This window comes from Colias eurytheme, chromosome 30 (assembly GCF_061535395.1).
Source record: "Colias eurytheme isolate Ceu_HAF_F1 chromosome 30, ilColEury1 Martin Lab GWU primary, whole genome shotgun sequence".
NCBI lineage: Eukaryota > Metazoa > Arthropoda > Insecta > Lepidoptera > Pieridae > Colias > Colias eurytheme.
Genome location: NC_143009.1, coordinates 835,255 through 853,234, shown reverse-complemented (window position 1 = coordinate 853,234; position 17,980 = coordinate 835,255). Strand labels below are relative to the sequence as shown.

The window sequence follows — 17,980 nt, the reverse complement described above, 5'->3', positions numbered from 1 at the left end:
TTTTTATTTGAAATTTATAGTCACAAAGTTTTTTGAAGTCTTACACTTATATCTTATATCTGTCTCTTTCATTCAACACCCATTATATGAGTGTATGCGTCGTTGAAAAGAGACAACAATAGTCGCAGTGTTGCGTACACGAATTCCCTTATGAATTTATTTTGTAGAAGTAATCGTAAGAATAATACGATTGAAAATGCCATCACTCCTTTGTGAAGATAATATAATCTGTAACAATTATTTAATCTATATTATTATTAATCTATACTAATATTATAAAGCTGAAGAGTTTGTTTGTTTGTTTGAACGTGCTAATCTCGGGAACTCTCTCGGGAACTTCATCGAGGAAAGCTATATACCTATCATCTCGCTTAGACCAAAAGGAGCGGAGTACTGCAGGTAAAACCGCAGAGCACAGCTAGTAGAATATAAATGGCGAAAGTTTTATACGATGATATTTTTATAAGATGTTTGTTACTCTATCAAGTATAAACGGACGATCAGATTTGGATGAAATTTGGAACAAAGATAAGTAGGCTTCTTTCGCGATTGAAGTCAAGAATTTAAGCTATTCTTTCACAATGTACTCATGCATTTACTATTATTTTATAGCATTATATCATTAATAAAATTAAATAAAGTAAATATTTATAAATACTTATTAGAAACAATAGAGATCACATTTTATTAAAATTAACTAAACCTTTCAAATTAAACTTAGATTTACCTATGGCATTTGAGTACCTAACCCACTTATTTTGTAAAAGATTTATTAATATATCTATGCATTTTTAGAATCATAAAAACAAAGTACAATGTAAATACAATATTAAGCTCAATTTCATATTGATTTTTATAGAAATATAATTATAAATGAAACAATTAACTTTAAAATCTATACGGTGTACCTAAGGGTTCCATTTTAGGTCCTATACTTATAATATTTTATGCTTACCTGTTCATATGGCGAGCAGCTTCTGGCATATTTTCATCTGGTTCTTTTAATAAATATTTCCGTGTACCTATTATAAAGTTTTTGTATTGTTCATCCCAGCTGAAAAATAGTAAATTACAAGTAAAACATTATTCATACATATTGTTGAAAAGAGCGTTAAGCACACGTGTCAGAAGTGAAACTTCCTTGCCAAGATTCAAAGATATCAAAATCGTCGCATCCATGACGTGACGGTATTGCCATGACGCGACCTTGAAATTTTACTCTCAACGCGCCTAAAGAAGTTTCATTTCAAAAATTACTCATTCTAAATAAAATATATCAAATTTCATCAATTCAGATTTAACCAATAAAAAATTCGATTACTCTCTATAGTCCGTACCTACATCAACATACATAATATAATACCCAAATCAATAAAAATATTTTAACCCAATAAAATAGAAAAGACGTGTGGCACTCGGGGACTGCCGCGGTAAAGCTATTACATGCTATGCCTTCAAGCCACACCTCCGCGCCCGTCCCCGTGGGGAGCGTGAGGTTTTTCGTTACTGCATTTCTCGATTCGGTCCCCGCGCTCAAGGCCCGCGATAGAAGCTATGCAATAGCTATACCAATATCATAACCCAATATAAAATATATACTTTACTCACTCTATAGTCTGTGGATCCAGATTATATATCTCTCTGTCTTGTGGCGTTAGTCTATTCCTCAATCTCTTTACATTATCTGTGCGAAAGTGCCATTCACGAAGCGCGAAAAACGTCAAAACATCGTTCATGGCGCGCATTTTCTGTTCAGCTGTTATTAGACTTATTCTGTTGAGAAAACATTTTTTTTTTAAACTTTTTAATATTAATTAAAACTTTAAGGGCTGATTGTTCAATCCTCGGTTAAAACTTATTCGTCGAATAATGTATAAAATTACCATTTTAAAAATGTATTCTAATCTAAGATTCTAATTGCCCGTATTTGACAGTATACGTGACATTTTAATATTATCGTGTAATACTTTATTGGACGGATAAGTTTTATCCAAGCATTGAAAAATCGGCCCTTAGTGTTTCTATTTCGAATTAAGATTAAAAAAATAGATTTAAATGTGACTTAATATTAAAAAAATATTTTGAATCTGCAGACAATTCACTTCATGGTTTTTTCATTTTCATTAAAAGCCTAAGTAGGCTCTTTCAAGCATCTCAAAATTAACTTTTCCTGACCTGACCTGCCGTTTTCCTATTAAACTATACGGCTGGATATCATCCAGGCCCTTCATAAAATCGCGTTTAATCAAGAGCCTAGGCCATGAATGAAACGCCATTTAAGACATAAGCCAGTCAATAATATCAATTTAAATTAAAAATAATGTTAAAAAAACTTAGGTACCTCATTTTCACTCCCAAAGTGTTGAGAATATATTCCGCTAAATGTAATGGAATAGTTTGTAGAGTGAATTCGAGAAATTTGTGAATGTATCTGAAATCAAAATACAATAAAAATTAATATTAAATTATAGATAGAGAAACAGATATAATCACAGCTAGAGATATAGATACTGATACAGTCACAGCATTAAATCATAAATGGATACTTGGGTAAATAGCGACGAAAAGACACCTCGAAATTAGCATCTGGTTGGTTTAAGATATAGTATACAGATACTGATACATATATAGATATAGGTAGGTACACATAGGATATAGATATAGGTACAGGTATAGGTACAGATACATGTAAATATATAGATACATATAAATTACCTGTTCTCAACGCTAGCACCAGAAGGATACCACATCAAGTGGATATTTCAGTAAATAGCGACGTAAAGACAAATTGAAATCTGCCCATTTGGTTGGGTTTAGATATTCATATTATACAGTTACAGATTCATATACAGATACAAATACAGATATAGATTTAAGTGTTGATATAGATACAGGTACATATTTTCGATACAGATAGAGGTAACTACCGATACAGGTACCGCTAAAGTTATAGATAAATTACCTGTTCTCAACGCCAGCACCGGAAGGATACCACAGAGCAGCATCAAGTGGATATTTCGGTAAATAGCGACGTAAAGACAACTCGAAATCAGACCATCTTGTTGGATTCTCGCATGTACTACAGTTGTATACTTTTACTGATTTTGGTCTGTGGAAAAAATTGTTTGTTCATCTTTTGTATAATTATGAGAATTTTTGTACTGTTTTGTCTAACTTTAATTCAATTTAAATTGAAAAAGACAATATGTTAAGGCAATATGTTACGCCTACAGGCAATATGTTACGCCTACAGGCAATATTATATTACGCTTACAGGTAATATGTTACGCCTACAGGCAATATTATGTTACGCCTACAGGCAATATGTTACGCCTACAGGCAATATTATATTACGCTTACAGGTAATATGTTACGCCTACAGGCAATATTATGTTACGCCTACAGGCAATATGTTACGCCTACAGGCAATATTATATTACGCTTACAGGCAATATGTTACGCCTACAGGCAATATTATGTTACGCCTACAGGCAATATGTTACGCCTACAGGCAATATGTTACGCCTACAGGCAATATTATGTTACGCCTACAGGCAATATGTTACGCCTACAGGCAATATGTTACGCCTACAGGCAATATTATGTTACGCCTACAGGCAATATGTTACGTCTACAGGCAATATTATGTTACGCCTACAGGCAATATGTTATTCCTACAGGCGTAACATATTGTCTTCTTCACAGACACTCCAGTCACTTAGAGCATGAGTTTTAGTTGCAGTTGAGTTTAAATTCAGTTAGGTTTAAGTATGAGTTATATAGTAAGTAAATTTTAATCTGTGTGTTAATTTGAATTTGCGCTTGAGTTTGAGTTGAGTTGAAATCTAAATTTTAATTTGATTGTATATTTTTTTTTCAATTTTTTGAGTTTGAGTGTGTGTTTGTGTCATTATACTCAATATATAACGGCAGTTTCCCAAGCAACAGCCACCAACGTATCGATGGCTATATCAACGGGCAACAAATCTGCCCGCATCGTGTTGCCCCGTCGGAACACGTGTAACAGCCCCTGCCTTGACTCATAACTTATGTGTTGAGTTGGGTATGTATTGAGTTTGAGTTGGGTATGTGTTGGGTATGTATTGAGTTTGAGTTGAGTTTGAGTATGAGTTGAAATCTAAATTTGATTGTATTTATATTTTTTTTTAATTTTTTGAGTTTGAGTGTGTGTTTGTGTCACTATACTCACTTATCGATAGCAGTTTCCCAAGCAACAGCCACCAACGTATCGATGGCTATATCAACGGGCAACAAATCTGCCCGCATCGTGTTGCCCCTTCGGAACACGTGTAACAGCCCCTTGCCGGCCGCAGCGGCTACCCCGCTGGGGCCGTTGAAGTTCTCTACCCACCCGGGGAATGGGTGGCGGAGGGATGATACCACTAGAATTGATAAATAAATGCAAAAAGTTATGCGTAAGCCGACAGTTATAAAAGAAATAAGTATCAAACATATCAAAAGAAACGAAAAATAACAATAAAAAACAGAGATATGACAATAATGAATTCAGAATATGATCAAAGGAACAGAAAAAAAATACCTACTATTGGCAACAATGAAAATGACTAAAATAATAAAGATTTATTATGAAAAACTAAAGAATTGATCAATTAAACAATTAACACATAATTTATGAATGATTGAAACTTGAACTGGTGAAAATAAGTTTCAATCAATTAGGTAAATTTCAATTAGGGAAATGACAAAAACTAATATGTCCATTGGTTCAAACTAAAAAACACGCTTTCATGAAATTATTGTATCGTCACTAATCCTCGATAATAGTAAAAAGTTTGAATTAAATCTGTCCGTTTAAACTTTAAAGTGGGTCAAAATCGAGTCTAAAGATGTTGGTTACATACAAATATTATTTACTAGCTTTCCGCACGCGGCTTCGCCCGCGTTTGCAAAGAAAAACCCGCATAGATCCCATTCCCGTGGGTTTTCCGGGATAAAAGCTATCCTATGTGTTAATCCAAGTTACCCTCTATATGTGTGATAAATTTCATTGTAATCGGTTCAGTAGAATTTGCGTGAAAGAGTAACAAACATACACACACACATCCTCACAAACTTTCGCATTTATAATATTATAGTAAGATTTAATATTATACAGTTAGTTACTAATAAAAATCTTTATTGTCGCGTCGGTTTTCTACTGGACAGTAGTTAAATACTGTAGGAACTTAATTATGCCTAAAAATAAACAATATCAAGTATGCATTCCAATTAGAACGTAATTTAAAATAATTATTGATGGCATTATCATATTAAAATTAATTATATGTTTAAAGGAAAAAGATAAGTGAGCTATAATTGTAATTTTCTACTTCATCAATATTCAATTGAACTGTTTTAATTTGGCAGGAATGTATTAAAAACTTTCTGTGTTCATCACTCAATAATAAATATATTTTTAAAAAATAGTTTATGTAAGCAACATTAAGAGCGTATACGCACTATGCGGGTAGCCGCATTGCGGGTAGCCGTCCGGCTGACCGCAAGCACAATTATGTACGTAATATTCATTTCTATGCACACTGTGCGGTCTGCGGTAGCCGCATCGCAGTGCGCATAGAAATGAATAGTATTACGTACATAATTGTGCTTGCGGTCAGCCGGACGGCTACCCGCAATGCGGCTACCCGCATAGTGCGTATACGCTCTAAGTCGTGCACAAAATTACAAAAAAAATTCAAATGTTGCAAAAAAAGAAAGTTTAGGAGCCGCAGGGTTTTGTTTCGTGCTGGAAATGTTATCTATACTCTATACTATTACTAATATTATAAAGAGGAAAAGTTTGTATGTATGTATGGTTTTCACGCATAAACTATTGAACCGATTATAATGAAATTTAGCACACATATAGAGGGTAACTTGGATTAACACATAGGATAGGTTTTATCCCGGAAAGCCCACGGGAACGGGAACTATGCGGGTTTTCCTTTGAAAACGCGGACGAAGACGCGGGCGAAAAGCTAGTACAATTTTTTATTTAGATTCACATATTTTAAAAGTTTTGGAACCTAAGCTTTAAAAGTAAACTATAAAAAACGTAAATCTCGTAAAATAAAAAACAAGAAAATACTGATTATTTCAAATAGGTACAAATATTTTATAAAATAATTAAATAGGTATCTTACCAATAGTAGGTCTAAAAATGGCAACTGGATATTGCCTCGATGTTCGACTGCGAACTGCTTCTTCAGCCATTGCTTTTGTAAACGTGTATGTGTTTGGTTTTGGGTGTATGTACCTGTAAAAATATATTTCAATAATAATTTCTTTATTTTAAAGAAATATATAACTATATATATAATAATAGTATGTATAATATCTATATTAAATAAAAACTGTATACTTCGATATTGGTCACAACATTTTGTTACTTCGGTTATTTATGATAAAAAATTATTGGGTAAACTATAGTGTATGTAATGCAAAAGTGTGTTTGTGTGTCTTTTTTTTCACGTCGATAATGGAGTGATTTTAGAATTTGTTTTCTGTATTTTCAGACGTAAAAAAGGACAAATAAACACACTTTCGAATAGATATATAATCAGTAAAAAATGTATACTTATAAATGTACAAGTTAAATAAGTAATATCGTAATATAAGACGTAACAATTTAATGAAAATAAAAAATCAATAAGGAGGCGGTTTGAACGTCTTTTACCTTACTTAAAAAGGTCAAATATTTGAATGCTATAAAACTAATAAACGTAGAAGATATTGTGCTGTGATAGACTAGGACGGACGGACTTAACGATCTTATAAGGGTTCCTTGTCGGACTGAACCCAAAAAATTGAGATAAGTTAATAAAAGTAAGATAAAAAAGTTAATAATCAGGTGGAATTCGAATCTGCGTCAATTATTTCTAAACATTTGAATGTTATAAAATATTATTTAAATCTAAAACTAAAAATATAGCTAATATACATACTGTGGAGTAATATTCTGCATCAGATTCTCTGGAACAGCTTCAACGAGTGCCAACAATCTATTTAAAGGCGACGGAGGAGTGTACACACGCTCCTCTATCGAAGAGTGCTCTGGGTTACTGTACGCGGTTGATACGTGGACCAACACCTGGACAATCGATTGATTGATTGATTGTTTATTATTAAATAATCGTCATGTAGACAATCGATATATTTATAAAATATTTTTTTAAATAATGAAAAAAATCACGGAGCAGGAGTCGAACCCGCGTCTTTTTGCCAAACCGGGGCAACGCCTGACCTCTCGGCCACCCGTGATCCCGCCAGAGCAATCGAATTTATTCTACCTATATATTCTATTTCATAAAACCGAAAGAGTAGAAAAAATTCGATTACTCTAACGGGATCACGGGTGGACGAGAGTCTACGCGTTGCAGTTGCCCCGGTTTGACAATAAGACGCGGGTTTGGATCTCGCCTCGTATTAAGTATTTTTTCTAATCTTATTAAGTATTTGAATGCTATCAAATTAGATATTAAATAGGTATGTATTACAATTAATAAGTACTGATATACGAAGGTAAACGTATGTATGTAGGAAATAATATTAACTGCTAAGTTGTATCAATGAATTACATTACAAGGTATTATATGCAGCAATGTTATATGCAGCAGTTCATTTAGATTTTGTGTTAGTGTGCTTATAATAAATACATAAACAATACAAATACTTTGTCAAGACATAATCCTTAATTTAAGTAATTAATATTTATAACATTGACATCCTTTACTGAATTATTTATAGCTACGTAAAATATTCAATTATATTACCTACATTATAACATCTTATTTACGTCAGTCCTATAATATTAATAACTAGCTTTCCGCCCGCAGCTTCGCCCGCGTTGTCAAAGAAAAACCCGCATAGTTCGATATATATACCGATTTCCGGGATAAATCCTATCTTATGTCCTTTCTCAGGTCTCAAGCTATCTCTGTACCAAATTTAAAGTAAATCCATGCAGTACTTTTTGAGATTAGCCCGGACATACATACAGACCAACAGAAAAAATTCTAAAATCTACATTTTTGGCTTCGGTATCTATTCAAGATCACGCCTCAAGTATTCTTTTAAAAAATATTCAATGCACAGATTTGACTTTCCTATGATTTTATTATATGTGTAGAATAAATAGATGGTCTAATAAAGGCTGTGGCGCGAACACCCTGTAATGGTGGAGTGGCTGTGTAATCACGAAACAGTTGGCTTTAAAAAAAATGTGTGCGTGTACTAGTGTACACACGTAAGAAGTGAAACTTCTTTATGACCTTATTTTTCAAAAAATTATTTACTATTATATGCAACTTTACAGAAATACGTCGAATCACGCTTGGGATAAGAAAAAGATGGCGCGTAACGGAAAAATGTCACGCGTAACGAAAAAATGTTACACTAAACTTTTTTCCAACCCGGATAAAGAAGTTTCACTTCAAAAATCACGTACCGATCCGAGTACGGTAGCGAACAGCCACATTTGATCGAATTATTTCTATTCTTTATAAATATAGATCTGTTATTTACCCTATACACAAATATTGATAAATAAATAAGTACTTCTATCCGTCCTTCTTATTCAAAATCGTGACACTCGTGTTATTATCTATGTACATATAAATAAAATTCAAGTGTGTGTCTGTGAATTCAAAATAAATAAGACTCAAGTGAGCTTTGTTATTTTCAAGATGTAGTAATATATTAATAACCTTTTTTTTATCATTCTGTTATTTTCTTTGGCTGTGATAATAAAAAGGACTTATTGAAATTGGACTTTCACTGTTTAATAGAAAAATATATAAGTGCTAATATTATAAAGCTAAGGAGTTTGTTTGAACGCGCGAATATCAGGAACGGGTCGGATTTGAAAAATAGTTCACTGTTAGATAGCCCATTTATCGAGGAAGGCTAGGCTATATATCATCACGCTAAGAACAACAGGAGTCGAGCCACGCGGGTGAAACCGCACAGCACAGCTAGTTAACTAAATAAATGAAATTTTGGTAGCCCTATAAGGGAATATAATAGTCATGCAAATATTCTGTAAAATTCCATTATTTATAAATTATAAGATGGTCAAGGTAATTAATTATATTAGTGAAATAATATAACATAGTATATGAATAATTAATATTGATGACACCAAACTAACAAGATGCACGCATTTTGCATATGTAAATATGTATAATATATTAAGTTTAATAATTCTTGTATATCTCAATCACATCTCAATAAATAAAGAAACATCTGCCAACACTAAAACCTGGCAACACTTTATAATTTTATTAAAAACAGACCTGAATTCATACATCATGGCAAATACACATTTTGAATCTGGCAACATTTCTTTTAAATATTGACAAATTTATTACAAAAATCTATTAAAAATCAGACTAAATTCAACGAAGTTTTCTACGTAGTATTTTTATTAAATAAATGGTTTTAGTAGTTTTACATTTATCCTACTTCAAACTCAAACATTTATATATTCAATTAGACTTCTTATAAAAGCACTTTTGAATCGTCATAACATTTTTTAACATTTACCACCGATTCGGAAAGCAGAAAAAATTTCCCAAAATTTTCCCCTTTTCCCAAAAACTGGCAACACTCACCTCAATATTCGGCAAAGTATCACAAATATCCATCAGCCGTATTACAGATAATACATTTTGTTCAACCGCTTTGTGTAGCGCTTCGTCAAATTTCAGTGTTGCCGCTGAATGGAACACTACGGACACCTAGAATAAATAAATAATATGAAAAAGTACACTATACACTTGAATTGAGTTTAAAAACGAATAAATAATTATTATCTGCTGCGATACGTTCTTAATTTCAAAAGTTTTTTCCATTAATGAAATTAAGCTTTGTGGTTTCGAAAATTTTGAATAATTTACCAGTATAGAAAGAAATATAAAAATAACGTTTGGGCTTTCACGAAACAAAATTTTTGAAATTGGTCTAGAACACAAGCAGGTTTGAGAACCTCTGGTTTCAAAGCAGACCTACCACTAGTAAAATGTTTATTATTTCTTATTAAATTTAAACACATCACTACTTATATATATATTAGTATAAAACAAAGTCGCTTTCTCTGTCCCTATGTCCTTATAACCCTTTGTATGCTTAAATCTTTATAACTACGCAACGGATTTTGATGCGGTTTTTTTTAATATATAGAGTGATTCAAGAGGAAGGTTTTAGTATATAATTTATTAGGTTTTAGACAAAGCGAGCGAAGCCGCGGGTGGTAAGCTAGTCTATAATAAATATGTTTCTTTTTGGTTATTTTTATTGTTAACCGAATGTTGTTTGTTAATATTCAACTACATATTTTATTTAAATAACTGTTTTAAACACTTTCATTTAAATTTTTCCTTACCTCATGCAACGAATGCAAACTTTCCGGGGAAATCCCCAAATTCGGTTGAGCAACATCACCAGGTATGATACTTAGTTTATCCAATTGTGTTGGATTTGTCTGTCGAAGTATATCGAATACCTGTAAAAAAAACATTTTTTTTATATATTTTGTAAAAATAATTTTTACCAGCACAGATAAATTATTATTTAAGAACGAGACAACCTTCTGTGTTGCAATCTATACTTTTAATATTATAAAGCTGAAGAGTTTGTTTGTTTGAACACACTAATCTCAGGAACTACTGGTCCGATTTGAAAAATTATTTCGGTGTTAGATAGCCCATTTATCGAGGAAGGCAATATATAATCACGCTAAGACCAACAGGAGCGGCGCAATACGGGTGAAACCGCGGAGCACAGCTAGTTGTAATATAAAGGAGCAGGAAGGTAAGAACGACATAAATAAAATATGTAATACCAAAATATACAAATATTTTTTAACAATAAACCCAATCGCCTTATTTAAAGAACTTGACGAAATTTAAATTGGACCAAACGGAAGACCAGGACAAGCTTTCAAATAAAAAAAAATTGGTTGTTTGTAAAGTAGGTTTACGATCGAGATGTTTACGTGATAACGTCTTATTGGTGGCAGCGCTCGAGATGAGACGGGAGATCGGTCCGTCTCTCTCTCGTTATACCTGCGATCGCGCTCGTGAGGTTTTGGTGTGACACAAGTTTCTGAACATGTCACCCGACTAAAACGATTTTAAAAACGTTATCACGTCAAAACAGAATCATCAAAATCGGTTCATCCAGTCGAAAGAGGCAACAAACCCCATAATAATGCAGTCGAATTTAAAACCTTCTTCTTTCTTTAAAGTCGGATGAAAATAATTGATTTAAAGCTGGTTGATTACACATTTTTTACGTCATAAAAACATTAATATAAAGAATTTTATAAACCTTAAAAACCATAAAATACCGTCAAATAAATAACAAAAAATAATTTGAAGATGTGCGTCATCGACCTGAGAAACAGGATAAATTATTATGTTATAACACAAAAGAAAATATATTTTTTATTAGTAAAAATTACTTAAGATTAATCTTCATCATAATATGTAATTAGTTACTTATTATATTTATTATTTATATAAAGTTCCCATGTTTTTTTGTGCAAATGGCTTGACTGATGTTTTTTTTTTGTTTTGTGATAGATCCTAACTGCTTATTTTAATTACCTTATTCATTTTAGTATAAATGTATTTTAAATCTTTTTATTAAAATATAATGTTCTAGAGAAGCTTAATTACTGTTCAATTGTATATTTTTTGGTTCATCTTTATAGGTATACTAGCTTTCCACCCGCGGCATCGCCCGCGCAGTCAAAGAAAAACCCGCATAGTTCCCGTTCCCGTGGTATTTCCGGGATAAAACCTATCCTTTCTCGGGTATCAAAATATCTCTATACCAAATTTCATGCAAATTGGTTCAGTAGTTAAGGCGTGATTGAGTAACAGACAGACAGACAGAGTTACTTTCGCATTTATAATATTAGTATGGATAATAAAACAGTAAAAAACTGTATCTAAATAATAATTTAGATACAGTTTTTTACAGGTTTAGAAACAGTAATAGAGTACAAATTAAAAAAAAAATCTGTCTGTTTGTTTGTACACGCTAATCTCCGGAACTACTGTACAGATTTGAAATTCTATAGGTATATCTAGGCATATTTTTCATTAAATCTAATTTACAAATATATAAAAAAGCCGGGTTGCACTGGGGGAGTGCCGGCAGAAGTGAAAACTTGATTATTAACGTTGAGCATGTTTGATATTTTGGAATGGTATCCGTCTTACGCTAAAAAAAAAAACATCCGTCTTACGCTTTTTCGATCAGGTCACGTGTCCTGACGCGAGTTTAAGATTTTATACCCAACGCCGCTAAAGAAGTTTTCACTTCACAAACATTTATTACCTGTGACTGCTTTAACTGTTGAAGCCTTTTTTCCGGAGTTACCCCCTTTTTATGACGCATTAGTAAATATAGGGTGCCTATATCTGGACAGGTAGATAATAGACGCTCTATTAATACCTGTAACAAATAAAAATAGGTTAAAAAAATAAACTAGAAATACAATATACATAGTTTAAAAAAACACGCTATAATAATAATAGTTTAAAAAAACTAAAAAACACGCTTTTTATAGAAAACCGAACTAAAAAATAGAAAATTTTGTCAAATTAGTGTATTGTCATCGGTCCTCAATAAATCTACAAAGTTTGAACGTAATCTGGCCGTTTAAAGTGGGTCAAAATCGCGCCCAAAGAAGTCGGTTACAAACATACAGGTGAAGCTAATATAAAGCGTGTAAAAATGTGTGTAAAATAAGGTGTAAAAAGATAAACTCATGAAATTATTCTATTGTCACTGATATTTGACAAGTGCACAATGTTTGAATATACATATTTCAATCTGTCCTTTTTACAGCCATAGTCGATTAGTCTGTCAATGAAAATTAGCTTCCGTATTAGTACTAAAATAAACATTGGCAATGTCTAGACTAGACTTTATGTCGTCTGGCAGCTGTAGAATGTAGATAATATATTTAGATTTTCTTATTAGAAGAAACTAAACATGCTAACTATGCCTATAAAACAGTAAATTAAAAATTTGCTGAAAAACGTATGTGCTTAATCTTAATATGTATATATAAATCTCGTGTCACAATGTTTGTCCTCAATGGACTCCTAAACCACTTAACCGATTATAATAAAATTCACACACCATGTGCAGTTCGATCCAACTTGAGAGATAGGATAGTTTAAACATGTAGGTACCTCGGGCGAAGCCGGGGCGGACCGCTAGTATCTTTATAACTATGTATTAACGAGAATATTGTATGCTTGATATAATAATAAATATAATATGTACTTATAAATTTTAAGGAATATAAAAGAATTCGATAACTATCGAACCCGCGTTTTTCGCCATACCGGGGCAACGCCTGACCTTTCGGCCACCTGTGATCCCGCCAGAGCAATCGAATTTATTCTACTCTTTCGGTTCTAAAAGCCACCACGCCATCTATTGAGATTATTAAACAACCGTTATGGTGTAAAACGCGGGCTAGCGAGTGATCGAATCGTTGAACTATTCTTTAAAACATTTATATATTGTATAAATTATAAAGCATTTGAATGCTATAAAACTAAAATAATAAATACCTATGTACTTTAGATGGTACATTAAATTGTGTGTGTTGTTTACACTTGGAACCGTGAAGTCCTAGGTAGGTCGCGTCATTGCAATACATATCCTCAAGTCATCGAGTAAGGCGACGATTTTGTCAAATCTTGCCAGAGAAGTTTCACTTCTGTCACGTGTGCTCGGCACACACTCTATTTTTTTAAAGTATTACGTTCTACCCGTAACCTCGAGACAAATTAAGAAATCGCGTTTAAAATCCGTTAAAATTCTCACTCACCTTCCCCATAAACCCCGTGGCTCCAGTAATAAAAAGTGATCGTCCCGCGTAGAACTGTGGTATCAACGCACCGTGGGGCGATCTCGGCCGGGCAACCATTTTGAATTATCTGTCAAAAATAGAAAAAAATAATTGAATTATAATAAAATCAAGTGTTCCTTAAAATGTAATGTTATCTTAAACAAAATTCAAGTTATTTATTTTCTTTAAGGCCAAACTGTATATCAATAGCAGAAAATATGAGTACCGATCGCGATACAAAGTGAAAAAAATAATGGTTCCGAAGTCAATTTGGCCAGAAGTGAAAATAGAATTTAGGATGAAGTAATATTATTACTTAATTAAAAAAAAATACGTGTGTCACTCGAGGACTGCCGCGGTAAAGCTATTGCATATTAATAGGTTGCCTTCAAGCCACACCTACGTGTACGTCGGAGTGCGGAGCGTGAGGTTTTTTCGTTACGGAATTTCTGTATTCGGACCCCGTGCTCAAGGCCCACGATAGAAGCCATGCAATAGCTTAATAAATACGTGTGTCACTCGAGGACTGCCGCGGTAAAGCTATTGCATAGCATCGCATCGCTGTGCCGGTTGGAATGTTAGGTTTTTCGTTACGGAATATTAACATTTGATCGCCGCTGAGATAAAAGCTATGCAATAGCTTAATAATTCAAAATACATCAAAAGTCTTGTTTTCTTTATTTATTTTTTGAAATATTGTCTAGTACCTATATGTGGTTTATATTATATTACATACACAATTTAATAAATATACGAAATGAGATGCAACAAAAATAACGTTGAATGTATAAACTCTCAACGATATTAATTACATAGTAAGTACGGTTGCTTATCTTTTTATATCTAACTGTTTTTTATGAACCTTATTATTTAAAAATGATACATTCAAGTAGACATCTGCCTGGGAAAATGTATATAAAACATAATTTTCTTTTTTTTATCTTAAAAAACATGTACAATTCATAAAACAGCTTATTATCATTAAATTAATTACAGTTATAACAGCGATATTTCCCACATTTCCGCCGCGGCCCATAGTCGTGCGCCTCACGCGGCGACATCTGCGCGACGAGCTGCTGCACGCGGCGCGCGTGCGGCGCGGCGCAGACACCAGCGGCACGGGGGTGGGAGGGGAGCCGCGGAGATTTTATATTAATGAACACCTCACTCATGCAAACCGTAACTTGTTTTACGCAACGCGCGAGCTATTAGGGCGCACAAAGCAATGGCGATTTGTTTGGACGCGCGGAGGACGAATTTTTGCTAGGCTAAATCAAACCTCTAGGCTCATAAGTATACGCTCACAGGAGGACCTGGATAAGGTTTTTTCCTCATAAACATATTTGATCATTGCGTATCTTATTTAATTGTATATGTAAAAAATATTCACATTAATAAATTCATCATAGATATACGCCTGTCAATATTAAGTTATACATTTTTTGTTTATAATCATGTATTCTCGCGGATATTAAATTGTATTTGTATTTATATCTTTGAAAACACTAAGAAGCTAAACCAAATTGAAAGTTTTTTGTTTAATGTTAATTTATCGTGTTATCAACTAAAATCATTCTGTGTATTTTTTCACTCAAAGATACTGTGTGGTAATTTAATAGTAAAAATGTCTGCTTATCAAACACTGTTATTTAAATATTGCAGCTGCATCAAAATGGACTATCCTAATAATAATCTGTTGCTATTATCGTATAATTTAATAAGTATTTACTTCTTTTACTTCCATATGATTTTTGTTGATTTTCTACTAGAGTTATTAATTAATAATTTGATTGAAATCTTAGATGCTGGGTTTTTCTGTTTTACTTACTTTCATTTTAATATATGTATTACATGTTATTTGCTGTTATTATTTTTTTATATAGTGTATAGTTTATTTTCTTTATGTTATGATTTATATTTATCACTTTACAAATGATGGGTTGTTGCAAAAATAAATTAAAACTTGGTTTTCTCAATCCTGGCTCGCTAGGGAACAAGCACGACGAATTTATTATTGCTATGGAAAACCACTGTGTCGATATAATGGCTATCAATGAGACGTGGCTGCGTCCGGGGGAAGAAGGACGCGCACCGACTGTCCCTGGATACAAGCTACGTCACGTGCCTCGCCCGAGCTGTGTCCGCTCCCGTGGTGGCGGGGTTGGCTTTTACATAAAGAGTGGCCTAACTGTACGTACTTTGACCCATCCGGCGTCAGCTGTTGAACAAATGTGGCTTAAAGTCACGGTCCGAGGTAAGGTGTTGGTAATCGGAACGGCATATCGCCCTCCCTGGATGGATACTGATATATTCTTTGGTGCTTTGGCAGACTCGTTGGGCTCTCTTTTATGGAGTGATCATATTGTTTTATTGGGTGACTTTAATATTAATTTGCTAAATAGGAATCATCCCAATTCTAATAAATTTAACAACTTTCTAAGTGTGCATAGTTTAAAGCAACTCGTAGCTGAGCCTACTCACTTTACTTCTAACTCCGAAACTCTCATCGATGTTATTTGTGCAAATACTTCTATCTCGCAAATAAAAGTGGATTATATAGTTACACTCAGCAGCCATGCTTTTATATCTTGTGTTTTAAATATAAAGAAAGATAAGCCTAAACTGCGGAAATTTATGTGCAGACCACTAAAAGATATAGATACAGATGCTTTTAAAAATTCTTTAAACAATATTAACTGGGACAATATAATAGGTATGAGTGACGTTAATGACATGGTGACCACTTTAACACATTATATAATATCATTATTCGACTTTTACGCACCTATGAAAACGCAAATTATCAAAGATAGACAATACCCGTGGATAACGTATAACATGAAGCTAATTATGAAACGCCGCAACGAAGCGCATATAAGAGCTCGCAAGACTAAACTTGATTCACATAAGGAGTATTATAAAGAGTTAAAAAAATACGTTGAAACTGCTCTAGAGTCCGAAAAGAGCGCGTACTTTAATACCTTTATAAATTCCAATATTAAAAGACCTCGAGAGATGTGGAAGAACATTAAAAGTCAAGTTCAGCTGACGTCAAGAAAAGATGGCTTACTATCACCTCATTTAAGCGATCCTGATAAGATAAACGCGCACTTCCTTAATATTCCCGGGATTAATCAACTATCTTTATCTACTCTTTCATTCTACGAGTTTCACCGTTACAGTGATAGCACTTTTGAACTGCGGACTGTCAATGAGACAACGGTACTGAAGGCGATTAACGAATTAAAATCCCAGGCGGTTGGTATTGACGGCATCTCCCTTGACATGCTTCTCCTTACAATTTCAAAAACATTGCCCATACTAACACACATCGTTAATACATCGATCCGTACACACATCTTTCCTGATCTATGGCGCCATGCCATAGTATGCCCAATCCCAAAGAAAGAAAACCCGGATGATTTCAAAGATCTACGCCCCATCAGTATACTTCCCTGCATGTCCAAAATCCTAGAAAAAATTGTGCACAACCAGCTCATGGAGTTCTTGGAGTCAAATAACATCCTTCCTGACCGACAGTCTGGTTTCCGAAAACACAGAAGCACTTCAACTGCATTGATGGACGTTGTTGATGACATTTTGGGAGCACAAGATAGAGGAATGGCTACGGTTCTTTTGCTTCTCGATTACACTCGCGCATTTGATACTATAAATACCGATTTATTGCTGTCAAAACTAGCATACTATGGATTAAGTACAAATGCTGTGAAATGGTTTAACAGTTACCTCAGTGGTAGAACTCAAAAGGTTTCGGTCGCAAAGGAAGATGGCAGTAAACGCTTTTCGGACTGCAAAAGTATATCGAGGGGTGTTCCCCAGGGATCAATATTGGGACCTCTATTATTTATCCTGTACAGTGCCGATGTAGTATCACGCATAAAACATTGCAATTACCAGATGTACGCTGACGATATGCAACTGTACATATCTTGCTATCCTAATGAGACACAAAATGCCATAAACCAAATTAATTCTGATTTAAATAGTGTATTTACATGGTCCGTAGGTAATTCTTTATTTTTAAATTTATCGAAAACCAAATTTATGCTTCTAGGAAGCCCT

The 17,980-nt window shown here is 33.5% G+C and overlaps 1 protein-coding gene across 1 annotated transcript in view; it reads right to left on the bottom strand.

Moving 5' to 3' along the window:
* Window positions 1–20: 20 nt before the first annotated feature.
* The window catches only part of LOC149895667 (putative fatty acyl-CoA reductase CG5065), a 52,229-nt gene continuing 34,269 nt past the window's right edge, over window positions 21–17,980 (bottom strand). The window contains exons 2-13 of the mRNA XM_090118479.1: window positions 13,877–13,985; window positions 12,367–12,483; window positions 10,403–10,522; window positions 9,633–9,758; window positions 6,966–7,111; window positions 6,165–6,277; window positions 4,211–4,403; window positions 2,963–3,109; window positions 2,342–2,431; window positions 1,609–1,773; window positions 956–1,054; window positions 21–228 (exon numbers count right to left, since the gene is read on the bottom strand). Of these exons, the coding sequence (XP_089974605.1) occupies window positions 69–228; window positions 956–1,054; window positions 1,609–1,773; window positions 2,342–2,431; window positions 2,963–3,109; window positions 4,211–4,403; window positions 6,165–6,277; window positions 6,966–7,111; window positions 9,633–9,758; window positions 10,403–10,522; window positions 12,367–12,483; window positions 13,877–13,975 (1,575 nt within the window). The 5' untranslated portion in view covers window positions 13,976–13,985 and the 3' untranslated portion in view covers window positions 21–68. The remainder of the gene's footprint in view (window positions 229–955; window positions 1,055–1,608; window positions 1,774–2,341; window positions 2,432–2,962; window positions 3,110–4,210; window positions 4,404–6,164; window positions 6,278–6,965; window positions 7,112–9,632; window positions 9,759–10,402; window positions 10,523–12,366; window positions 12,484–13,876; window positions 13,986–17,980) is intronic.